The sequence below is a fragment of the Ambystoma mexicanum genome, chromosome 10, assembly GCF_040938575.1.
Source record: "Ambystoma mexicanum isolate Mex_15411 chromosome 10, UKY_AmexF1_1, whole genome shotgun sequence".
NCBI lineage: Eukaryota > Metazoa > Chordata > Amphibia > Caudata > Ambystomatidae > Ambystoma > Ambystoma mexicanum.
Genome location: NC_090932.1, coordinates 1,375,262,690 through 1,375,289,554, shown reverse-complemented (window position 1 = coordinate 1,375,289,554; position 26,865 = coordinate 1,375,262,690). Strand labels below are relative to the sequence as shown.

Sequence of the window (26,865 nt, the reverse complement as noted above, 5' to 3'; positions counted from 1 at the left end):
CGGCTACAGGTTGGCAAGGCACTCTTCTTTCCACTTCTACCAGAAAGGGCAGCCTCTTTACCTTTCCTCTAAGTCTTGTAGCTACCACAAAATGTTCTTCAGCTTCGGGCTGCCACAGTGTCAGCTTTACTGATGTGTAATTATTTCTAGTACAAGCACCCAGCTTCCTTCCCCAGCTTCATATACATCTCTGTGTCTCCAGGGCTTACCCCAAAACTGTAATGCCACTCTCGCAGTTTCATATTATTTTGGCACCCTTGTATCAGAGGACCCTGGGTTAGTATCAGCTTCAACAACTTCAAGACAACACGCTTCAGTTCTGGGCTGGTTTCCTCTTTGGAAGGTTCTGCCCATTGGCTTGGCCAAAGCTTGTTCTGCTTCTGCGTTTAACAACTTCAGCAACTTCTGCAATATTTAAATGTAGGATGTTACAAGTGTTAAGGTTCACTTCACAATTTGTTTTTAGGCACACACAATGACTTCTTGATGGTGAACTTCAACTTTCTACTTGTGTTCCCTTTTACAAAGACAGCTTACGTCTTTAACAATAATCAGGAAACATAATATTGCACACACAGCCTCTATGCAGTGATGTTTCCTTGTAACTGAATGGGAAAGTCTGCTACTGCTTATGCGATCATTACTGCTACCGTTCTCCTTGTTAATAGGAGCCACACAACTTCTCAGGTCAATGATTTTAAAGTAACAATGGGAAAAGAAAGACTTTCTTCACATGCAAGCACTTTAGTTATTGCTGGATAAGTGTGTGATACATTTCACTTTGTTTGACAAGACTTTCGACAACTACCAAGACTTTCACTTGCTTTACCTTCAACGCAAATGAAGTTCAGTTGGTTACAGTTACCGGCAAGGAGTTTCTGCTGTTCTGGAGTACGGTCCTTCATTTATCACCTCCAGTTTTACAGCGGCTGCGGGCTGCTGCGACTTCCTGACGACTTTTCCTCTGCTACTGTTACCACAGGCACTCTCAGGATCCTCACCTCTCCTCAGCATGGGTGTTTTGGATCGGGCCTCATTAAAAGAGAGTCTTCCTCACTCCCGCTTCCCCCAGCTTGCTTCTGCACACTGGCCTCAGGTAAAACACAGGATGTCAGCTCTGCAGTCATAACAATCAGGCACACCTGGAAATACTGCCAGCTTGCTCCAGTCTCTTCCAATGCAGCCACAGTCTAACAGGACCAGCTCAAATCCTGCATGCGAAATCTGCTTGTTCTTTGCTCCGGTGTCTATTCCGTGGTCACACTCCCTTGTGAACTGTCAGCCACCAGTTCTGTTTCTTCTCCTACTGCTGCTGCCAATCTTCCAGCTTCTGCTCCTGCTTATTTCTGTGACACCCTCCTGCAGAAGTGCACCTAAGGTTGGTTAATTGGCTTTAGGTGTAGACCCTGCGTCTTAACTGCCTGACCTTTCCATAGCATTACTGGCATTACTTTGCCTGCATTCTTCTTCTGTTTTGTTCTGTGCCTTGTTGACGGTATTGACTTTGTGTTTGCTCTCTACGATTCTTGATATTGTGTTGCTATCACGGTTTGTGGCATCACATTGCAGTTGCCTGCATTCTTCACTTCTAGGTTCCCTGCGTTTTGCTTTTGGTCCTGTATTGCATCTGCATTCTTTACTTCCAGGTTCCCTTTTGTGCTTTGCCTTGGTTCTGGACTACATCTGCACTCTCTACTTCTAGGTTCCCTGTTGTGCTCTTTTCTTTCTGATGGTTCTGTACAGCATCTGATTTGTAGGTCGTTTGTTCTTGTTCTTTGTTGTGTCCCACTCCCTTTCATGTACCCCGTGTGCCTCCCGCGTGTCTGCCCCCCCTCCGTGACCTCTCCTGACCCTTTCCCTGCCTGGGCTCCCCTCTCCCTACCCCTCCTCTTTTCTCCCTGCACCCACTGTGCTGCTCTCTGTCCCACCTATCATTTCTAACGGCTTTTCTATCAATTATCCTATCCCTCTCACTAAGTCTGGCAGGAGGAAGCTCTCAAGGGACATCCTGATCTCCAACCCAGGCCTCTCTATCGCTGATACCCATACCAGTGTTTCCTCCAGACAGACCCTTACCAACGTACTCTTTGTCGTTCCCTTTCCAGGCATATGGACCCCCGATATGGTCTCTATTCGCTTTTCTTTTTCTTCTTCTCCCATTAATAGTGGCCAGTTGGAGGCCCGCTTGACCCCCTTCTACTCCTGTAAGACCATCATTAATGTCTACTTGTATGGCACAGTCTTGGTCCAGGGCCCTGTGAGAAACCTGAAGGTGTCTCCCTGTCTAAACCTCGTGGATCCGTTATCCAGGTTGCCAGGACATGGCCATCACTACTTGATCCAGTTCCTGGGGGTCAACCAGTGAGGGAGGATCACCTAGATGGGAGTGAAGAGTGAGAACGGGAGTGAGAACGGGACAGACCGATGGATGAGACGTGGTATCCCCCTTCCTTTGACACTCTTTCCCCATCCTCTCACGTAGGGCATTAAAAAACACTGCCCCCCCTTTGCGACACAAACACCTTCGCATCACACAATAGACAGCTGACTAATATGCAACCTGTTTAACTGACATGTCCCTATGCACTATGAAGGAACTGCAAAGAGGGTTAAGGGGAGACCAGCTGCAGAGGAAAACCGGCACCACGTGGTTGCTAACTCAAGAGACTCTGGTTGATCCCCATCTGAGCGAAACAACAATTACCAGAAGGCTATAGGAGGGCCAGCGAACTAGGTCAAAGTGGTCATGCAGAGGGTCAAGGAAAATCCCTGTGCAATCGAAAGACTTTGATCCACAAGCAGTGTGAAAGAAAGGGAGATGAATCCTGCAAACAATTGACTGTGTGAAAAAGAGAAAATTGAAAGTAAAAAGAGGGGTCAGTGCCCAGAAGAGGGGGAGCCAGGGATGAGCCACTATCACCGTGATCGAGAGCCACAGTAGACCCGGTGAAGAGAGGCTAAGAATCGAGAGGGGTCAGGGCCCCCCAGAGGGGTATCCAGAGAATAAGCTATCACTCAAGTACTTGCAGTCAAGAAGGGTCCGAGCCCTGCAAAGGGAGATTCAGGAGTGAAGCCTGAGTACTGACAGGCAAGAGGCGTCCAAACACGGCTCATGGAGATCCATGGGTGAAGCTATCATTCAAACTTCAAGTAAGAAAAGAACTTCCATATAAATTGAGGAATACGATACTTGAAGGGTCATAGTCCAGAAGAGGGGGACCCAGTGGTGAAACTATAACCCTATATGAACTGTGGACAACAATTGAGAAGGGTCAACGCCCAGAAGAGGGGGACCCAGGAGTGAACCATTACCACCCTAAAAGAACTTTCATTTGGTTGAAGGAACTTTTGTTTTTGTTATTTAAACCCGTCAGGCCTCTGAAGGCAAACTTCAAAGACTTTCAAAGGAAACAAGACTTGGCTATCGACTGTTCTGAGAACTGCCATTGGAACTGTTGTCTTGTGCTGGAGAAGCCAGAGACTATACTGTGCTCCAAGCTCCCATTTTACCCTGTAATCAAAACCTGGGGAAGAAAGGCCCAGGTTACCGCATCCTGACATATTATTTAAGAACACTTCTTTCTTTTCTTGAGCACTATCCCACTCCCCTTTTTGTATTAGTTGTGAGGTTTGGCAATAGGTTTCTTAGTATAGGACCTTTTATTTTGACACAACGCCACTAGGACTGCCTTATTTTTCATAAGATGGTTGACGCTCCCATCTTAGTTTTAGGTTTAGATTGGGTGTTTTCCAACCTGCATACAGCATTCAATGTTCAATAAACACCCATGTACTGTGATCACTTGTGTCTGTCTTACTTGTTGCCACCATGAGTTCTCACAGCCCTCAGGCCAATCTCCTCATCTTTGATAGATGCTTCCTGCACTTCCTCCTGCTATCTCTTCTTACCCCTCTCTGGCTCTCCGGCTGCCTCCTTCCTCTGCCACCAATTCAGCGCCCCCTGCTTTTCTCTGGCCACCCTGTTGCCTCCCTCCTCAGCCACCCCATTGGCACTCTCCTCTCTGACTACCCTGCCTTCTCTTCCTTCCTCCTCTGCCCATCGATCACCTCCAACACTTCCACAGGGGGTTCCTCTGGCCTGTACCCCCTCCCCAGAAGTCCTTCAAAAAGGGCAACCTGCTCCACATTGCTACTCTCAACTCTAGTTCAGCTGTCAAACATTCCTCTAACATCTGCCGTCTCCTGGAAGAGCTTGATTTGGATGTACTCGGTCTCACTGAGACTTGGGTCACTGCCAGCTCTGTCACTAGTTTCAACACTCTTCTTCCCGATGTCTACAAGATCCTCTCTGAACCCAGAACCAACAGTCCCATTGGGGGTGCAGCCTTGATTTTCCCATAGTGGATCCCTGCTTCTATTATTCCAATGCAGCACTCCTCCTCCTTTGAATGCCTTGTCTCTATCTCTCAAGGCCTCTCTCTCACTGTGGCCACTATCTACAGGCCGCCTGGCCAGGTCGCCCTCTTCCTCTGAGTGAACTTAGCTCTCCTTCTCGCTCCTTGCCTCTACCTCTCAACATCTCCTCCTCAGAGACTTGAACATCCACCTGGATGATACCAGTCCTTCTTTAGGACTCTTTTACAACCTCTGCAATTCACTCTCTCTCTATTCATCCATCTGGCCCGACTCACTCTGCAGGGCACACCCTGGATGATTTGATCTCCTCAGATCTCCCCTTCTCTAATCCTCTCACCACTCCTCTCTCTTGAAGTAATCACTTTCTCCTTTCTTCTCACCTCTCTCACTCTTCCCTGCAGGTCAAGCCGACACCAGCACTGACACCTACCTTCTAAGTCATCCGACCAATGAAGCTTGTGTCAGTTGAGGCTTTCACAGCTACTTTCGCTCCTCATCCTGCACCTTTGGCTGACTCACACCCTGACACAGACCTCTTTAACCGTCATCTCTCTATCTCTAACACTCTGGATGTCCTTGCCCATGTCATGAGGATCCACTTCAAGCACAAATCCAAGAGCAACTCTTGGTACAATTCCGACCTCGCTGTAATTAAACGCAAGTGTAGGGTGGCGGAGAGCAAGTGGAGACCTTCGGGCGCACCCCCTGACAAACTGGCCTGCCGCCTACTCCAAAGGCAGTACAGACTCGCTGTCCTCTTTAAGAAGAGAGCCTCCAACACGACGGGGAGCTCGGACGCCCACACCCGTACTACGGCCTAAAATGGCGGCTGCATCTCCGCGACTCCTCCCAAGTTGGCGGCTGGGACTCATCATCAGCCCTGAGCCGCATCTGATAGCGGGGGCCCACGTATGAGGCCTGCACCACCCGACATCCCATAGCGGGACACCTCCCCCCCACCCCTGGGCCTGATCCTTGAGCTGCAGGAGCTCCGGCGACTTCCTGCCAGTTGCTACACCACCAGCAGCTGCGGCCCCGCGGGCCTTGGACTGACCTCGGAGCTGGAGGCTTGCTGGTGCCCCTGTTATTTCGGCGGGACCCTTGCTACATCGGCGCCCTCTTCGATTCCTGGGGCGCCCCTGCCCGCCTTCTGCCTGCTGCTCCCAGGGGTGAGGCCCTGCCTCAGCTACCATCGGAGGCCTTCCAGCTACAGCGCGACCCCAGCTTGTGTGAGGGCCACACACATCGCCCAGGTGAGATTGGCGGCCCCTCAGCATACCTGCTCCCAACCTCTCCCGGGGTCGCTCTGGGGCCCACTGCAACACCCCCCCCGGGAGCCTACTATTCCCCCCATACCCCACCGGGTCAGAGGACCCTCGAGCCCACTAGCCCTGACCCCATACGTAGCGTGCCACCCCCTTTGACTTCCTGGGGCGCCCCTGCCCACGTCGCCTTGCCATCTTCCTGGGCGGCCGCCCATCTTACTGGAACTGTGCCACTTTGTGAGACTCTGAAAGCTCAACCTGTCCTCTCCCACGCCTGGGACGCCCGGGCCCTACCCATCCCATACATCTATTTGGCCACCTTCTGTTGCTTTCCGTGGAACGTAGACACGAGACTCACCCTCGGGCGATGTCCCCTCGCCTCGGAGCCATGACCAAAGCACTAAAGCCCTGAAAATCGACCGACATATCTACCATGCTGCAAGCCTCGGAGAAGAGTAAGAAAGCAGACCCCCCAAACTTACTCCCCAGAAGCCGGCCGACGGCGGGGGGACACTTGTGACCAAGGAGGACCTCCAAGCTTTCATGAGCGATATTAAATCGGAATTTAGAGCCTGCATGACGGAACTCACTGCCAAACTGGAACAGACGGAACAAAGAGTCGCCGGCATAGAACAGAGGGTCGGGGAGGTCTAGGACTTGACTAGGGACCACTCCACCTCGCTAACGGAAATTCAACGCGCCGTCCAGTCGCTGGTGGCGAGAACCGAAATTCTTGAACATAAGCAGGAGGACTTGGAAAACCGCTCTCGCCGCAACAACCTGCACCTCCGCGGGGTGCCCGCTTCAATCCCCGATCGAGAGCTCCCTGAATATGTCAGCACCTTCTTTCAGTCTCTTCTGCCAGACTTGGAGGAGACCCAACTCATGCTAGATCTGACCCACAGGCTGCGCCCTCGCCGGGGTATCGACATGGATCCCCCCCGATGTGATCACTAAGGTCCACTTCTACACCACCAAGGAGGCCATAGCAGCTATTGGCCGCTCAAAGGACGAACTCTCATTCCAGGAAATCCCGATACAGATTTTCCAGGACCTCTCCCCGCTGACTCTTCAGAAGCGCAGGATGCTCCGGCCTTTATCGCTCTTTCTCCAGGATCATCAGATCTGTTATCGATGGCTTTTCCCCACGGCTCTACAATTCTCGTACAAGGTCACCCCGCACACCATCAGCCACGTGGACGATGCAGCGTCAATTCTTCGTCCAGACTCCCCTGGGTCTTCAGACCCCTCCGCTCTGAGTCGGACAAGCCCGGCTTTAGACACAACCTCCCCAAAGCTGAAACGGACCCCATGGTCCAGGGTGCAGAGGAACCGCAAACCTTAATAAAGCACTATAATGCCTACACCAGACACATGGTACTGGAAACGCCTGAAGCTTTTACATCTAGCCGCGGACCCCATGCGGTCCATAACCCCCTCCAAGGTGGATGCCATCCCTTGACCCTTGGAGACGCCTTCAACCATGTTGGCGCTGTCAGATGACAGCCTTGGCGCTCAGGGGCCATGTCGATAGTTTTAAATCGACCCCCCTGACCGCAATTTGGACCCCCCGTTGGGGGTCATTCGTGGATGTGAATTCCTCCCTTTGGAGGCCAGTTAGACCAGTTAAAAAACCCTCAATCACAGGAGACCCCGTAACGACTACGCTCTCACGTCCATGGCTGACCTGATTCCCCCACGACACCCCTCCCCTCAGCAAGTGGATCTTCCGGACCAATCTTCGCATTTGAAACTTAAGTTCACCACCTTGAACGTTAGGGGCCTGAACTCTCCACCTGAAGAGGAAATCTATTCTACAGAGGCTACAGGACAACAGGACCTCGATTGCCTTTGTGCAAGAGACGCATTTGATTCTGGTGGACTTTCCTCGCCTGCGAAGCAGATTCTTTACGCTACAGTTCCTCGCCTCTAATGGAACCAAGAAGGGAGGCACCGCCATTCTATTTGCGAAAGACCTGAAGCCCCAGATCCTTGACACACGTCGATGCCAAGAGGGTCGCTTCATTGAAATCAAATGCACCATACATGGCCAGCTCTATACCCTCATCTCGGTGTACGCTCCGAACAAATACCAGGAGGGATTCTACCAGGACCTAGAGGACACCCTCCTCCCTTTCATTGAGGGGCATGTCGTCATGGGAGGAGACTTTAACAGGGCCCCGGACCCTCTCAAGGACAGGTCCCACCCCCCAACACCCAGAGACCTGAAGTTGGCCACTGGCCTGCTACATCTATTTCGCACACTGAACATTGTAGACTCTTGGAGGGTACTGTCCCGGATGAAAGGGACTTCACCTTCTACTCATACGTGCACCTTACTTTCTCTAGAATCGACCTGATCTTGACCTCCCCACAGATCCTGACTTTCACTGATGATGTGGTAATTGGCCCCCGGATCCTCTCGGATCATGCCCCAGTTACATTGACCTTGCGGTCCCATGACCCGGAGCCCCCTCCACGCCGCCGGTGGTGCTTATATGACCCTATTCTGGGGGAGATGGCTGTGAGAGACTCAATCACCAGCTCCATCAAGAATTTCTTCGCCGAAAACCGGGACGAGGACACTTCCCCGGCCAACACCTGGGATGCCATGAAAGCGGTCCTTAGAGGAGAGCTGATTGCCCAAGGTGCCGCATTCCATAAAAGAAAACAGGCGACTTGAGCCGTCCTGGAGGCTGAGGTCCGTGAAGCAGAGGCTACTCACAAAAGGAAGGGCTGGGCCCCCAAATCTTACATGATCCTACAAATGGCTAGGAAAAACCTTGAAGCTCACTACGCTGAGGCTATGACGAATCTGTTAACCAGAACCAAGCAATGGTACTATGCCCACAACAACAAGGCCAACAAACTCTTGGTGAACAAACTGGCAAAGGTGAAGAGTAGGAATGCCATCCTGGGCCTCCGTGATCCGCAGGGGGTGATCCATTACACGGACCACGAGAAAGTACGTTTGGCAACCACCCACCACCTGGAAATAATGACGGCGGCCCTGAAGAATCCGACCAAGCAACGTTCATACATTCAAGAGGCAGCCCTCCCGCACCTGTCCTCGGCAGCCAAGGAAGACCTTGAAGCGCCGATTACGACCGAGGAGGTGGAGGCAGCCATTAAGAGCCTAAAATCTACAGCCCCGGGCCCGGATGGATTCTCCTCCCGCTTCTACAAAATCTTTCGGCCCCAATTAGTGGCCCCCCTGGCCCACCTCTACAACTCATTCGTGGCCACGGGAACGGTCACCCCAACAATGCAGGAATCTATCACAGTCATTATCCCCAAGCCTGGGAAGGACCCCCACGATATCAGCTCGTATTGCCTTGCTGAATCTGGATGCCAATATATACTCCAAGATCCGGGTCAATCGTCTAGCACCCATCCTCCCGAACATCATAAACCTGGATCAAACGGGCTTCATTCACCATAGGTCGACGAAAGACAACATCCGCAGAGCTCTGGACCTCATTGAGATTGCCACTCGGGACTCCCAACAACTAGCTTTAATGGCGCTGGACGCAACCAAAGCGTTCGACAAGGTGGACTAGTCTTACCTGCGCCTCACTCTAGAGGCCTTTAGCTTTGGCCCGACCTTCCTGAAAAGGATCTTTGCGAACTACCAGGCCCCTAGGACTAGGCTGAGAATCAACGGCCGCCTATCGGACTTGATCTCCCTCACGTGCGGAACGCGACAGGGATGCCCTCTGTCCCCCTTGCTCTTTGCTTTGGCCATGGAGCCGTTGGCTCAACGAGTCCGAAAAAAAAAACAGAATCAGTGGCCTGAGTACTGGCTCTGCGCAACATAAAGTGGCCCTCTATGCAGATGATGTTCTGCTCACCATTCCAAACATGGAGGGTTCCATGAGGGAGGCCTTAACTGAAATCCATAACTTTGGAGTGGTCTCAGGATTCGCAATTAACTTTCAAATGTCAGCGGCGCTGGGAGTGGGTTTGACCTCGGCTGAACGAGAGGCTTTGGAGGAGAGAGGTCCTTTCCAGTGGAGCATCAAATCGATCCCCTACCTGGGGGTTCAGATCCCTGCACATCCAAAGAAAGTCTATCGGGCTAACTTCCCGTCACTCTTCGAGGAACTAGAAAAGGATCTGACCCGCTGGCAATCACAAGAGATCTCCCTCCTAGGCCACATCACGGCATGCAAGATGAATTTACTTCCTCGCTTCCTCTATGCCTGTGCCGCCCTCCCGATCACCATTCCGCTCCCCCCCCTACAGCGGCTAGGGTACCCGACCTCCGTAAATACCAACTGGCGGCGCAACTAGCCCACCTCCAAGCATGGGGGCTTGCTGGAGGTCGGCCGAAATGGGTGGAAATCAAACAATCCTGCCTCTCTCTCCCTCTTCGCTTCCTCCCGTTCCTACCTACAGCCTTACGCCGAAGTTGGCCGGGCACCTTAACAGCCACAAAACAAACGATAAGGGCTTGGGAGTGGGCTTGCAGACACCGTGGTTTCCTGGGAGGCCTGAGTGCGCTCTCCCCAATCTTCCTCAACCCAGCCTTTTCCCCCGGGGGCCTACCCCCAAAACTTTAGAAACTGGGTCACAGGGGGCCTCACCACTCTGGGACAACTCTTCGAGGGGGATTCCCCCCTAACCTTTGAACGCTGCAAGATGACTTTCCAGTTGGTGGAAACGGATAGATATTCCTACGCCCAACTTAGGTACTGTTGCTCCCACCCGCAGACCCGCGCGGCAGCCACGAGACCCCTCACCTCACTAGAGCTGACGGTGAACGACCTACCAGCCCGGGGAAGGATCTCGGCCCTATATAGACTGTTGCAGGAGGACCCCCCCTAGTTTAGGCCTTCCTACATGTCTCAATGGAAAACGGACCTCGGACACACCATTGAGGACCACACGTGAGTGGACATATGGACAAGAACACGGACGACATCCCGCTGCATTACCAACCGGGAGTGTGCCCATAAGCTGGTACTATCCCCCTCTACGCCTTCATCACTTCCAACCGGCACTGGACCCCCACTGTTGGCGACTTTGCGGCCGTCCAGGATCCTACTTCCAAATTTGGTGGACCTGCCCCCGAGTGAAGGAGTTCTGGACCCTTTGCTTAGCTACCATAAAGGATGTCACCCAGGTGACCATTCCGCTCACGCCCGAACAGGCCCTCCTAGGGATTCCACTGCCAGGTTCATACCTGCGGTTGGGGAGAAGAGCTGCCCTGGTGTGCCAGTTCTTGTTAGCGGCTAAGATCACGGTGGCCCGCACCTGGAAGTCTGCTGACGGACCCTTGATGGCCCTTTGCTGGGTTAAACTCTGGGATATTTTGATAGCCGAGAGGGTCACGGCGGCCAAAGCGGGACTGCTCTAACGATTTCAAGACATCTGGGCGCCAGTACTGGACTATGATCTGAACTACCCGGCCCTGTCCCACAAACTGCGCCTGATTGCAAGAGCCCTTCACGCCATGGATGACCCGCTACCACCACCAGACCAGTCCGGTTGAGGCCTGAGAACTATGCTCCCTGGGGAACGCATGGGATGGGAGAAGGGGACTCTGGGTTTGCACGATTTGAGAAGCTTCATGTAATGCATTTGTATAATTTCTCCTGTGTGTTGATTTACAATCAAATTTCTGCGGCATCTAATTACTCGGCTGAACTTTTCAAAATCTGCAAGGAGCTGACTAATCCTGCTGCAATCTCTGCATCTCCTGTTCCCTCCCAGGCCCTCTGCACGGCCTTGGCCTCTCATTTCACTACAAATCTCAGGGCATTCTGACCACCCTCTCTTCCTCTACCTCCTCTTCCTCCTCTACAACTCCTGGCCTGTCTGAGGCTGTCTCTCCTCCTCCTTACTCCTCCTTTTCCCTGTTCACACCTGATGATGTTTGAAAACAAGTCCGATCTATGAAAGGCTCATCAAAGCAACTTCTCCTCTGCTCATCCAGAACAATCAAGGACCACATCGACACCCTTGCTCCAGCCTTGGCCAATTTCTGCAATCACTCCTTTGCCACTGTAACTCCCCCCCCCAGCACTTTCTTGTGCAGCCCCTTCTAAAGAAGCCCCCGGTCAATGCTTCCTCTCCGGCTAACTATCGCCCGATCTCCATCACTCCTTTCCTGGGCAAACTCTTGGAAAAACTGGCCGTCTCCCAGCTTAATCTACATACTGAATCTGTTGGCTGCCTCCATGACCACCAGTCTGGCTTCAGAGCTGCCAGAAGCACGGAAACTGCTTTCCTGAACACCCATGATGACTTGCTCTCCAATCTTGACTCTAATCTCCCTTCTGTCCTCATTCTCCTTGATCTATCCTCTGCTTTTGAAACCATCAACCATGCCATCCTGCTCAATCGCCTCTGCAACAACCTTGGTATTACTGATCAGGCCTTGGCCTGGTTGACCTCCTTTCTCATTGACCGACCCTCTCTGGTCCAACTGGGTTCTTTCCTCTCTTCTGTCTCTCTCTCTCTCTCCCTCTACTTGTGGTATTCCCCAGGGGTCTAACCTCTCTCCCCGGCTGTTCAACCACTACCTAGCACCTCTTGCCCACCGCATTGCTACTTTCTGCTCCAATTTTCAATGTTATGCGAATGACACTCTGCTCTCTTTCAGGCACCCCTCAGCCACCTATGCTTCTTCTCTCATACCAGACTATCTAGCCGCAATTCAGGAATGGTGTGCCACCAATGTTGTCTGCCTTAATGCCAGTAAGACTGAGATCCTCCTCATTGGGACGCCCGCTCCCTCCTTTCCTCTCTGTCGCTGGCCCCCACTCTAGTCCCTCTTCCTGCTCACTCCTGTGCGGCTAAGAACCTTGGTGTCATCTTCGACTCCACCCTCTACTTCTCTCCTCACATCTCTGACGTCTGTAAGAAGTCAAACTATTAGCTGCACCTCCTCAGAGGTATTCTTCCTTTTCTCACATTCCCCCAGAAGCTCACTGTCTCCAGAGCTCTGTTCATCTCTAGGCTGAACTATTGCAACAGCCTCTTTCTCTATCTTCCTGCATCTACTCTTCGACCTTTACAACTTATCCAGAACATGACTGCGAGACTGTCCTTGGCCTCAAGCCCATGGATCATATCTCTCCATCTCTGAAATCTCTTCACTGGTTCCCTGTGGCTGCAAGGATGAAGTTCAAGACCATCTGCATCATCCACAAGGCTTTCTGGGGCCTGGCTCCGCTCTACCGCCAACTTTCTCTTCCAAAACATCTTCCTTCTCAAGCTCTCCACTTATCCACCTCCAACTCTCTGAGGGTCAGACGCTTCTCCAAGCAGAGAGTTGGGGGCAGATCTATCTCCTCGGCTGGTGCCTGCTGTGGAACAGCCTCCCTGCCTCTCTCAAACTTGAGCAGAACCACCTCCGGTTCTGGAAGCAACCCAAAACCTTCCATTTTGCTTCTGCTTTCACTCTTCCTCTCCCCTGCTGATGCACCTGACTGCTCCGCCTACTGGCCACCTGGTTATCCTCTGAACCCGGGCCCCTGTTCTCTACCTCTGTGCGCCTTTTTAGCCCTTTTCTTCGCCACAGTCCCTGACGGATTCTGGGACAGGTAGTCAATTTCAAGGAGTTTTCCTACTGCTTTGATGGTTTTAGCAACAATTTTGTGTCCCTTAATATTTTTAGAAGAGGGGCTGCAGGACTTAACACTTCTAGAGATAGATGTAATAAGAAGGGCTACATCTTCATGATCCCTTTTGGTGTACGTTTGATTTGAAAGTGGACACTTATGGAGAATAAAGAATGGTCCTGGGGATCGTACAGTTTTAGACTTGTTATGCCTAGGGCTTGTTACCTTAGTTTTAAGTATAGGTGGACATTCATCAGAATGGCAATAAGCAATAATCTCTCACAGAATGTCCTTGGAATTAATCAGAGAACTGTACCATGTCTCTTCCTGCAAACTCTCCCCACTACCCTGAGTCCTGTCTCCACCCAGGTGATCCTCCTGCAGTACACAGCTCCCAGGATTGGGATCAGAAAGAGTCTGCCCTCTACTGGACATTTGGGAGGAGCCTCTAGGCAGGGTTTTAGTGGGGGGATCCACAGGTTTCTCCAAATTACCCTGTGCACCGAGATGTCTTTTTTTCACACGAATCCCAGGACAGAATGCTACTCCAGAAACAATTTGGTGTGTCTCTGTGGGTTTGTCTCTGCATGTGTGTGTCAGTATGTGTGCCTGTGTGTGTAGAATTTGGAAGATTTGAGTAATGCCTTTTTACAAGGGAGCCACTGTACCCTCAGTCATATCCCCACATTGTTCTCCATCACAGTTTCTTTTGGCGTATTGGCCAGGACAGGAATTTTAAGTGTGACTTTGAAAGAGATGCCCTATATTGGATACTAGACTTTCTAGTTTAAGGGAACATTCCAGGGATCCTGTTTCCCTATGAAGATTTAAGATTATGTGACAGCTTGCTCTCTACCATCTTGCCGCAAAACATATAGTGCTAACTAATTTGAGAAACTGCTGTTCCTCCAGTGCAGAGCTCACCAGGAAAGCTTGCATCTTTTTTATAAGACCTTATAGGAATTTCAGGAGCATCTTGTCAACCTCTTAGATGCTGAGAAATGTTTCTGGAAATTCCAATGTTCCGGGCTGTGGTGCAGGCATTCCTGAGACTCTGAAAGTAAGATGAAAGCCTGAATGCCATTATTTAAGACTTGAACTAGGTGACCCCAGCTGTCTCAGAGCATTGCCTAGGAATTGTTCCAAGCACCCCAAAGATGTTCATTGAATTTCATTAGGCTGTAAAACACAGGTGAATATCCTAACTCTACAAAATTTTCTTAAGTCCCCCCAGTGAATGGGGTCTTTTTAACCTTCATCCAGCATTGGTAGCCTGGACTGCTAAGACACTAAATTGATGACAGTCCGAGGCAGATTGTTTAAGCCACCAGAGACAAATGTCACAGAAATTACGTTATCGTGACAAATGGACACCACCAAATGTTCCACTTGAAGAATATGGGTGGGGAATCTTCAGCTAAACAGCAGATCTGGGACTAGTTTGTGTTGATCAGGAGGAATCGCTGCCTATTAGTGTCCTGTGCTATGTTCCAGTCTGGATTTGATTTTCCACTCTAAAAATGCCAAATCATGGTCTAAAAGAAGTGTGCAATCTCAATACAAAGAGGTACACCACGGATAATGAGGTCATGTCACGGGACTCCAAAGTCAGGTCAAACAAGCTGAGTCAACCTGAGCAACAGAAAACGTAATATTGCTAACCACTGGAAGAAGGGATTTCAGTCTACATTACATCAGCATAAGGAACTCCCCTTCCAACCATTAACCCTACTAAAATTCTCCACGCTCGCTCAAACGTGCTACACACCTAGTAAATTCAACACCCACGCAAAACGACCACAATGCCAACTGTAAAATCATACAGCAAAACGCACACCTCTTTCAAGAACTGACAACATCACAACATGCTCCATTCCAACTGCACTGAAACTACCTACAGAGCCACCATGGCACTCTCGTGCCCTAACTCTCCTACCACTACCAAACCCACCCCTCCCCTCTTTCTTTTTAGATCCGCCAGAGACAATGGGAGCAGTGTGCTGTATGAATCACATTAAAATAACAACTCCTTGTTGGGTCAGAGAACTGGGGGAAGACGAGTACAGTTTTATTGAGGAGTGACATTAAAAAAGGCGCCGCAACTTCAATAATCAAAGTCACATCAAATCTGTGGTGTTTAAGGCTCATTTCTTTATTTGGACACCGTTAGCAGTCAAATAGTCAATGACAATCGGATTTGTCTTCTCTTTGTTCAATGAATGTTGCATGTTCTTTTCCCACTAGTTGGTCCATGTGCACTTGAGTACACAAAGATGAAGACAGCCGACCACTTCTGGACTGATCCTTCAGCGGACGAGCTTGTGCAGAGGCACCGCATTCATGGTTCCCACTGCCGCCAGGACTCTCCCACCAAGCGGCCTGCCTTGTGTGTAAGTCACCTTTCACATTAATAATAATAATGATAATAATAATAATTGTTCATTTATAATGCGGTTAAAATACCAACAAGTGGTTTCTAAGCACGGGATCGGGATTCAAACCTGTGTTGCGCTGCCTTGTCTTGCTTCCGAGACTAACGCGGGGCCCCTGAGCTATCCTTTGCATTTCGCCTACAAACATGGGACTGCAGAAAGGCCTCTCCTGCTTGTTTTTATGTAGCACTTCCTTTTACTTCAATTGTTCTGTGTGCTACAGCAGATGCATTCAACCCACTGTTAACTCAAACAGACAATGGCAGGGGTTTCAGAGTAGAGTTTTCGAAGCACCTGCAAGGCAGCACATATGTGATTCATACATACTCTTATTGCAAAAAGATGCACTGCGAAGGAAAGTATACTTGTCCCCTAGGCAACACAATTATAATACACATAGCAAACACAGCGCTTGTAATGGCCACAGATATTTGCCTTTATTAAATGGTTAATTCTCGGACCCACTCGTGTTTTACGCATTATAGTGCAAATCAGTGGTGCAATTGTTTGCTGAAAATGCAGATCCTAAATAACCACAGATTTGTAAAATGCCCTATGTATTTTTGAGGACACCATATTTTCATCAGATTGTTCACCCTGCCAGCACTTCATCGTGGAATGACAGCCCTCAAAATCATAAAGGAAGGCGTCATGCCGGATAAAAGGCAGGTGGGGCACGAGCAACAATAATAAACGAGTCTAGTAATACAGCAGTCACTGACCATTTAGGAATTTTTAACATAAATATAATGAGTGGAATTTGATATATCTGCTTTTGAATTTTCAGCATGACCTTGATCAACAATGCATGTGTACTATCCCACTTGAGTTCAACCTCCTCGTTGTGTGAGGTATTCCTGGTGTTGCATGTGCGTTCTGACGTCATATTGAGCCGAATTCGTATAGTTCGACGAAGGGATCCACACTCACCAGTGCATGACTTTTCCAGATGATGATCTCCGGCGACGGGTTAGTGACTCACCTCTCTCCTCAGTGAGTTCTTCCTCTCGCTGCCTGCCTCCAAAACCGCAGCACACCGTTCACGGCACAGCACTGCTGCTGCTTCTCCCATCTGCAATAGACACTGACACTGGATCAGCGCGCACAAGGCACTGGCTCTCACAAGACGTTTCTCCTCAGCATCAGAATGAAGGAAACGCAGCTTTGGCGCTCATAAAGGCAACGCCAATTTAGTGGGCGCCTTGTGCCCACATATGCCATTAAATGTCACGAGTTTCAGTTGTGTAGTCCTAAACATTTGGAAGCGGTAAGATTTGTTCTGTTTTCCCCCAAAGACTGTTATACACTCCATAGCAAGAGAACCTCTTAAACCCGCACACAAACACAATCATGTCCGATGAAGAACTAACTATGACAAATAAACCAACTCCAAGTGCATCGTTTTCTCAAATGACTCGTGAGGCGTTATCCCTACAAGCCTCTCCTCCTTTTCATATGTCTGATACATGCAATCTGGGCGCCAGATGTTGCAGATGCTTCAAGGACTTTACACTCACTTTACATAGATGCCTCCGGCCCCCACGTCCGTAACATCATATGCTAGATACCTGATGAAGAAGTTACTAAATTTGCAGACATCAAACATAAATTAAATGTATATTGCGCACCTTAGGCCAGAGTGGGACTATGAAAGGCACATTTTTCCCATGACAAAACAAGACAAAGGCGAAACAATGGACAATTATGCAAGGGTAGAGCACAGCGATTTTCACATATACAAATATTAAGAAGCCATCTAGTCACAAAGTATTGGAGGGTGCAAATCACCCTCCATATTCACAAATAAATGACTACAAAAAAAACACACCTTTGAAGAGGTATTAACAATGGCTAGAACAGTATCAGCCATAGAACACCAACTAGACAAAATGGACAGACTCAATATCACAGGACTCAAACACAGCAAGTGGAGTGAACATGCTACCGATGGGGTTTCAAATTCCCGCATGATAGTCACTGCTCAGCCATAGGGCATTTGTGTATAGCCTGTGATAGGGTAAACCATTTCAAAGCAGTCTGTAAGGGTCGCAAATCCTACACCATCGATGACCTTCATGAGACTGAATACTCCCAAAAAAGTACCATGCACGAACTGCAAAAGAGGATAGACAAAGAGGACATTTTCCAGAAGAATCAAAATCCTCCTCATCCAGATCCCATCAATTTCGCAAATCATCTGACCCCAGAATCAACAAGAAACTATTAATATTCCAGACAGTTGGCTCACCATAGGAATAATTCCAAAACCGTCGAAAGAAACCGGCTAGAGAATTATGGCCCCATTTTTTTATTGATCAATTCCTTGGAGAAAGTGTATTGTAAAATGTTATTATCTTGTCTTGAGCAACGGGTAAAGGAAAATAATGTGTTATCTGATTTGCAAGGAATATTTAGAGACAAGAAGGGTACCACCGAACACTGCTTTCTCATTTGTGCACTATTGGAAAAATATTGCAAACTAAAGAATTTCTTTTATTTTTAATATTTATTGATTTTGTTAGCTTTCAATGTGGACAGAGATCAATTATGGTTGGTGATGGATTATTTAAAGTTCCCTTCCCCTATCCTTGCTGCCATAAAGACCCTTTATTGTAATAAAATGAATAAGGTCAGATTTGGTAAAGGGGGAACATACCGACAGCTTTGAGATCCAAATGGGTGTCAAATGGGCTGTGTTTTATCTCCTTTATTGTTTTTATAATATTGTACTGCCGGTTGCCTCAGAACACACCAGTAAAAATTACAAAAGTAGTCTAAAAAAGGAGTGTACACCAAGCAAGAAGTAACGCAATTCATTCTGTGCTCAGATTCAGCTGGCTAAGCGTTATTCAAACAGAATGCGGAACTGAACAGCATGAAAAACGCTGTCGAAAATACGCCCCCAAAATGAAAACATTTATAATCGTACAAACTAATTTGCGTCAATTCATATTGCAACATTAGATCAATCCCCCAAATGAGGCTAATTGGCAGTACTACGGTGTTCTCCTATAGCAGAATATACATAATCGAAAAATTATTGGCTCCTGCAAATGTTACCACACAACCCTCTACCACCTCTGTGATGTCACAGTCCAGCCCACAATTCCCACATCATGAGACACTTGAGATGACCAGCAGATCTTTATTAATCTGCCACCGGACATCTCCACCCATATCTCATGAGAATGCAACCAATCATGACACCACAAGAGCCTTGAACTGTTGACAAGTTACCAGCGTAATGTTGCATTTTAGGAACTCTTCGGACCACTTCCCTGGCTGAGATGTGCTAAGGGGCAATTTGAAACCGCCATGGGACATTTTGAAACCGTCTGTAGACCAGTTTCCTAAACTAATAGTTTGAATAATGAAATGCTTGTGCATTCACTGTCTTCCCCAGCACCCATGAGCTGAGCTTCATGGCCTCAAAAGTATCAATGGCTGCTCATCTCTTACAACATGATCTTGAGAACGTGTAGTTTGCAACGTGCTGCCGATTTCTACGGCTCCTAGGCAGATTAATAAAATGTGAATTCATTTCTAATGAAAGCAAGCTCCAAGGCCTGTTTACAGTGCCTGGGTCTGATGTTAAGCCTTACATGCTTACCTGTAATTCAAGCTATTCTACGTATTGGTTATTTTCGTTATTTATCTAGGACACAATTTGTTGGGGTCAGCTTAGTGCATAGGTAGGACTGAGTGACTATCAACAAAGTTACCTCCATTTTTAGTGGGCTAATCCCGCAGCTGATAAATTTGTGCCTCTTTACCACGCTGAAATTGCATTTTTACCACATTATGCCCCCTTTCATTGATCCATCAATAACTAATTCTTCTCCCCCCAGTCCCCACTCTGCTACAGTCTTTTTAGGGATCCATGCTCTTTTTAGTCTTGTCATATCGCCTCCATCCTCCTCCCAATTTTCCAATGGTCCTTCTATGATGGTACACCCCAGCCCATCCTTATCACATGAAATCCAGTAGGCATCATATTTTTCCACTTCAGTGGGTTGTGTTGTTACCCAGTCAACTTCATCATAATTTTTTCATCCTTGGTTAGCTTGTTAGTGTGCTCATGTTTACCATTTTACCCCCTCAACATTCAGGGGCAGCATTCATTTTCCCCTCTTTTTGTTAGTATAGAGTCTAAAAAGAGTTTTGCCAATGCAGAAGGTGAAGAGCACTAGGACTAACGCAGGGAGAGCCATTCTAAATACTCCAGAAAGCCAGGCGATTTCACATTGGGCGATTACCCTTCACTTTAGGATCCCCCTCTGTCTGGTTTCAATCCTTCTCTCCGTGCTGGCCTCCCTCTGTCGGGTCCACTACGGCTTTTCAATCTCAAGTTCAAAAATCATTCACTGTGGACATCCCTCGCCCGGGTTCACACTTGCCAGATAGACAGTTCATCTTGTTTTATCACAGTACAGGATTCACTCTCGTTAGTGTTCCCCTTGGCACCCCTCTGCCGGGTCCACATAGCCATTCTAACACAATGTTCACAATCTCATCAGAAAGCAAAGGGTTTCCCCTCCCCTAGCTTTCTCTCAGCAATGGTTCAGAGACTTTTTATTGTACAAAGGATTGACGTGACCCTTGTAGGACCACTCTGACACCTCACTTCAGCCTCTCCTAGGGCCTCCTGGTACATGTAGTTTCACAAAATGGGCCAGCCAGAGTGCTTCGAAAGAGCACTCTTGCGTTGCCTCATCACTGTGCAGATGACCCTTCTCTGGGCTTTTCCAAAAGTTCAAAAACACACAAGTCCTTTGTTCGCAAGTCCTTGGGTTCACAATATGTTGCCGATCGCAACCTTCAGCTCAACACAATCTGGCTTTCAGCTCTCTCCGACTCACCGGCTGTGTTGAACTCCCTGGCATTTCTTGTCTCTGGAGTCAAGTACGGTACCAAGGTAGCCAGCGTGCCTCCCCGCCTGGGTTATAAGCATGGGAGGTCCCTGTGCACCATTGACATCTGCTGCACCGCACACCAGCTGTAAATCCCCATCTTATAATGCCTTCCACGGAAGCTTTGCGGGTTTGGGTTAAAAAGGGCAAGGACACTTCCCTCCATGTCATCCTTTAGGGTCTCGCCACCTTTTGTCTCCATTTGAACTGTCGGTTCGCAACAGCTGCTGCCTCGTGCAGTTGCACTTGCTTGAAGTGTGCTCTCGGGCTCTGCCTTTTATCCCTATTGGGAAGCAAAAGGGCTGTCAGGTGTGTGTAATTATTGTCAATTGCCTGACTTTGCCTGACTCTTGTATTGGGACATGTCAGGTAAACGTCTCTGGTGTAAGAAAGTGTTTGTGTCGGAAAAGGGGGGGGGTTGAGCTTCTAAATATCCTATGGGGCAGGATGGGAAACAGGTGCTACTGGGAAGGAGGTACCATGTTTCACCCTTTGGTGTCCCACTTCCACTCCCTGAAGAACCCCCTCCACGTGTTCCTCCCCCACTGATCCACTCCCTGGGACTGGATCCAATAGCAATGGCCGTGTCCTGGCCACCTGGATGACAGATCTCCAGGGACTAGCGGGTGAGACACCTTCAGGATTCTCTTAGGTAGGGAATGATGATTGCCTGAGAGAGATGTTAGAAGAATGGGGACACTCAGGACCCACTTTGACCTTAGCAAAGTGCACGTTTAGGAAGTCAAAAGTTGACTATTTGGGATACAATTTGTCTGATGAAGGAGTAAAACCAAAAAGTAGAGAGTCACAGCCATAGCTGAGATGAATAAACAGAAATTCGATGGAAGTGTCTTCCCCAGTTTGTTTCAATTGAGTTTCAAAATTGGTTGAGAGATGTGGGAATTATACATACGAGAACATCTATGTACCACCCCCAAAATAATGAGTGTGTTGAGAGGTATAACAGGACAGTGATGGATGGCTAAGAATGCAAGTGAAGGTCAATGGGGATTGGCAAAGGGCATTGATGCATAGAGTGTTTCAATATAGACTCACTCCCCATAGTACAATAGGTGTAGCACCCTGTGAGGTGCTTAGAGGCCATAAGCCAAATACTCTGACACCTGGGTGGTTAGGTTTCTCTAAAGTTATGTTCTCAGATGTAGAGAAGATCACGGAGCGCGTGAGCACGTGCAGAGAAATGTCCAAATAAAGACATGATTGCAGGTTTGGCTGCAAGAATCCAATCAAAAGTTTTACGCAGAGAAAATTAAGATAAAGCTGCTGAGGAAAGGGAGGAAATGTGAGTCAAAATACTCTGGTGAGAAATTGACTATGGTAATGCAGTGAAAGTGGTAGAGGTGAGGTCTTGGATAAAGAGAGTGGTGAGAGTGAAGTAATTGATGATATCAAAGATACTGTATATATACATGTATGTAAATAGTTTCAAATGAGTTTGTGACACGAAATCACCATCATCACTTTGTGGTTGTTCTTACAAGTCTCATGATTAATAGTTAGAGAAAGAAGGAGATGTGTTGTACAGTTACCCTGCTTAACAGGATATGGTTAATAGTGTTCTCTTCTAGAATGTCATTTATTAAAAGTTAGGAATGTTTAGAGCAATAGAACTGTGATGAAAGAGGCAGCTAGTGTTTGGAGTCTGAAGAAAGACAATGTACAGCAGCTGTTGTGATTAACTTAATAAAGGAATTTACCGTCATCCAAGAAGAATCACACTTTATTATACAATAGTCTTGTCAGGTTAATGTATCACTTAAATATTCTTAACTTGGTGTGGATCACCAGGACTACCCCTCCCCCATAAAGCAGTTTACTTCATTTGCCCATGCCTTAGGGCTGTATGTGGCTTGATAGCTCTGTCAGGCACAAGCTAAGGCTCCTCCCATTACATTAAGTCTCAACGTTTGCAATCAGATCTCAATTATCTCACTAATCCCGCCTGTTTTTAGGTGCATGATAATTCTGCCTTGAGAAAGCTCCTTCAAGAGTGGAATGTGTGGGCAATTGGATGTGCTGCTCTTTGTGCTCTGTGGTTACCAAGGCTGATTTTCTAAACTGCACTGGAGTGCAAGCGTCCATACATGGCATACTTGTTTACCATGTATTCTTTTACATGTTATTTTGACGTTGCAGCTGCAGAGTCAGATAATTATTCCTCCACTATTTGGGGTCCTCCGGTCTCAGCCGTCTGTTTCTATTCTCTGGTGTTTTACCATCCTACTCGCCTTTTGTTGCTGTTCTGTGCACCCACTCCCATTGAGCTGTACACAAGGGAATCATTCTCTCCACCCGGCCCTTCATATTGCAGCTTCACTTCCCTCATGGATTTCGACAGCAATTTGGCTTCGGCACTGAAAAACATGTGTGTCTACGATATGCCTCCTCTGCCTCATGACTCTTTCTAAGCTAGTGGCCACCACACCAGTCTTTCCATCCCTCAATAGGCACCTATTCTTTTTCTCAATGCATCTACTCCAGCAAGTCCTCTCCTACACTTGGAGCGATGCACCATTTCCTCATGGGTACCTCCACTTTCTGCTCCGGCACTTTGGGCCTTATTACAAGGTTGGCGGTGCTGGATACAAAGTGATGGTAATTTCGCTATGTCCACTTTTCTCGCACTGACAAATTATCCTTTTGGCGGATTTATCGTGCAATAAATCTTCTGATTTTCAGAGGAAAAGTGGAGAATTTACCTCCTGCTGGCTGCTGGAGATAAATCCTCCACTTTACCACCAAGAATCTGCAGATTTACAGTGCAGTTATTGCACCAGCGGTAAATCCACCCAAACTCCCCATGGAGTCCTATGGACTCCAAAAATGAGGAATTACCACCACTTGTAATCCTGTGGTAACTCCACGGGACCAAGTGGCAGTAACGGTAATTGAGTTTGGGAGTATTTTAGCAGATTTAACACCAGAATACTGCCAAACTCGTAATGAGGCCAATTGTGTTATCTGTTGCTTCATCTCCTCCCTTAATTGCACTAGTTCCTCTCATTAGCCATTTCACTGTAAAAAAAATAGGGACTAGCCACCATGTAATGCAAAGTATAAGTATGTATCTTCATTTTGTTTACATGGAGGCCATGCATTAAGATGTTTCTTATTTTTTGGGCTGTTTTCCTATTTCCACGCCACACCAAATGCTTTGTGTTTGGTGCACAAAATAAAAAGCCTGAGTCCAAACCTGATCCTCGACTGAGTGCTAAATGTTTTAGTATCCTGGGTCACGAGCAACAAATGCAGTCAATTTGCCCTTAACCCAAGTTAACATTGCTTGCTTTGCTCGGTGCCAGTAACTTGGGTTAAGGTCCAATAAGAGCAGGTATTGCCTACAAGCAATATTGCTTAATTATCCAAGGAAATTGCAACCAAAGGTAGATATTGATGAAGATTATAGTTAGAGGCACCTGAGGCACATGCGATGATTAATAACTACGAAGACGATTCAAGGAAAATCTGAAAGGAGATTGGCTTTACGTCTCCATAACAGAATACAAATAAAGATACCTATCAAAGTTCACTAATTTTGCCATGTAACTGAACTGACCAGATCTGAAAACAAATCTGCTATTTGATTAACTTTGATCAACGTTTTTTTGCCCAAAAGCATTACTAGAAACAAATGTGTTTTGCATAGTGCTTCAAAAATCCCACTTTTGGGGCCCGTACCCCGAAATTATTTACTTTGATATGTGATATAAATGAGAGATAACCTTTTGAAGAAAATATCTGTCGTGTCCACAAGAAGACCCGCCGCACCTCCGCCAAATAATCTGACCATCCATGTTAATAGAGGCTCACCAGCCCCCTGTTTCAATCGATTCATTATTTCCTCAACCTCCTGTTCAGAATAATCCTCTACGGTTGTCAAATCCACTAAACAACTTCCAGGATTATTCGGTTTTGGCACCGCTCGTCTACGAATGACTGCTTTAACAGTCATCTGTTTCACACAAGGTTCTGGTTTGGACGGCACTTGCTTCACCGACCCACTCTCTGAACTGGCACTGTTGAACACATCTCTGTCCCATTGGTCGGGGTCCCAATCCACCCCTGCGGAGGCAATCACTGTTGCTACTTTGTGGGTATTCACCCTCCTTCTTCTCTTTCGATATTTGTATTGAGCGACTCATACAGCAGCTTGCTTGGCTACTGCTTGATATGTATCTGCTTTGTCATGATACAACATCATTTGAAGCTGCTGCATTAACGCAGGCTGTTTCTCTGCATCCAGATCCTTTTCCCGTTTTAGGACACTCGCCTTTAATTCTGCATTTTCTTGATGCATCCGTCTGAATACATGCAACAAAATCCACCCTCGTCTACTTAAAGCAGAACACTTCTTTCCCTTTTCCACAGGTATCCGTTGCAGGCACCCCGCCACCTCGGCTGGACTCGCCTCTCCTAAACCCGTATCCTAGGTCTCACTCAAACCTTCGCCACCCAAGTCTGTGGCAATTTGTCATAAAGGACTCTTTGTCCACCAAGGGGTCGTCACTTCAGGACAGTCTCAGCCTGCGGAACTTCCTTTTTTCCTAAATAGGGAACTCATGGTGTCGATGAATGTTTCACATATGCTTTCATCAATGCCTTAAACCACACCCACTTTCTTCCTAAACACTAAAAGAAAATTGCCTTTCTGAGTCCAAGCTCAAAATTCGTCAAGGTCTTAGGAATCAATATCAGCACAAAGACCCTGCTAACAGCGTTGTCATGTTTTGCTTTTCTGTCACGTGCAATGACCCTAGAACCACTTACCTTATTACACAGACTAAAAGTGTTTGGGCTCAGAGAGGCAATAATACACACTTTGGCCAATAATTAGAATATAACTGCTCTTTACAGGCACTTTATTCACACTTAGTAAGCATACAAGTTACTATTGGAATAAATGAAATTGGTTATACATGAACACACACAAGCAAGACTGATTATACCAAGGTCTACATCATCATTAGTGCAGTTGCAGGAGAAAACTTAATCTCAGCCACAACAACACTACCCAGTCCCTAGGCAGGTAGGCAGAGAGATCACACGTGCTAACGAGGTATGGAGCGGAGCGTCTTCCCTCTCAACGAGACTTCATCCCCCGAGGTTCCAACTGTCTCTACCATCAGGATACCTCTCCTCTTATGGCGGGGAAACTTCCCTGCCCCCCTTAGGTTGCCAACCGTCCCTGGCCGAAGGACAGACAGCAAGCATGCGAAGCAAAGAGCAGAAAAATCCAGTCAATAATGGAAAAACTGAGTTTGTCTCCCACACGCTCGTTCCCATCCCCCCTTATCAACGCACCTGCACATCTCCAACTCCCTTCTCGGCTTGTCCTTGTGTGGACAATATAAAAACTATCCTTCATAGTTAGCTCATCTGTTTCATAAGGTAATCTTGCAACCATTGCAGAATTCATGTCTGCCTTCTAACTGAGCTCACAGAAAAGTAGACTTTCATTGCGGCTTGGAAGTGAATGTCCAAAATGGCCGTGCACCTGCGCAATGTTTTAGCTCATTACACCCTGCAAGATGATTTTGGTTTCTCTTGTATTTCTGTGAGCCTGGTGTGGGCCCTTTGGCTCTTCAGCTTGTCTCTCAGCCCTCCAGGGGTAACTTTGGTTCTCAGCCCTGGCTGGGCTAGTTGGTCCTACAAACTACTTGACTCTCTTATATTTCTATTAACCCTCACTATTCTCACCCCTTTGTGGGATGCTGGGTCTCTCTGTCTTGCGTGGACTTTCTGGCTTCACTGACAGTTTTGGTAATGTATTGTCCTCACCTCCTTGTGGAGTATTGGGCATGTCAGCCCTGCATGGGCTGCTCGGACTGACTGTGTTGCGAATGATCCTCACTCCCTGGAGGGGTGCTTTGGTGCTTTACTGCCCTCCTCTCTCTCCTCCGACTCAGCCGTGTTCCTGGATCTCAACGCCTTTGATCTCAACGCCTTTGCACTTCTCCACTTTTCTATCTTCAGATGTTAAACTCTCTGTCCTTTCCTCTGTTCATCACTTCCTCCAGCTTCTTGTATTCTCTCCCATCATCCTGCTCCTTCACCTCAACATACACCTTCACTGCCTAAATTTCCAGCTCTTCCTGCACCTTCTCCTCCTTATGCAGCTTCACCTCCTACTGCACTCTTAACCCCTATTGTGCCTTTTCAGCATACACTGCTGTGCTACTCAAAATGCCCACACCAATCCTTTCTCTGGCCTGGTTTGTATACATGCCGATCATTTCCCCTGGACCAGATTTAACTTAATGCATGGTACATGGGAAGCATAATAGTTTATTAC

At 47.9% G+C, this 26,865-nt stretch overlaps 1 protein-coding gene across 2 annotated transcripts in view; it reads left to right on the top strand.

Annotated features, from left to right (window-relative positions):
* The window catches only part of SGSM1 (small G protein signaling modulator 1), a 1,887,833-nt gene that overhangs the window by 810,033 nt on the left and 1,050,935 nt on the right, over positions 1 to 26,865 (top strand). For both annotated transcript variants that reach the window (XM_069619387.1, XM_069619388.1), the window contains exon 7: positions 15,455 to 15,600. In XM_069619387.1, the coding sequence (XP_069475488.1) occupies positions 15,455 to 15,600 (146 nt within the window). The remainder of the gene's footprint in view (positions 1 to 15,454; positions 15,601 to 26,865) is intronic.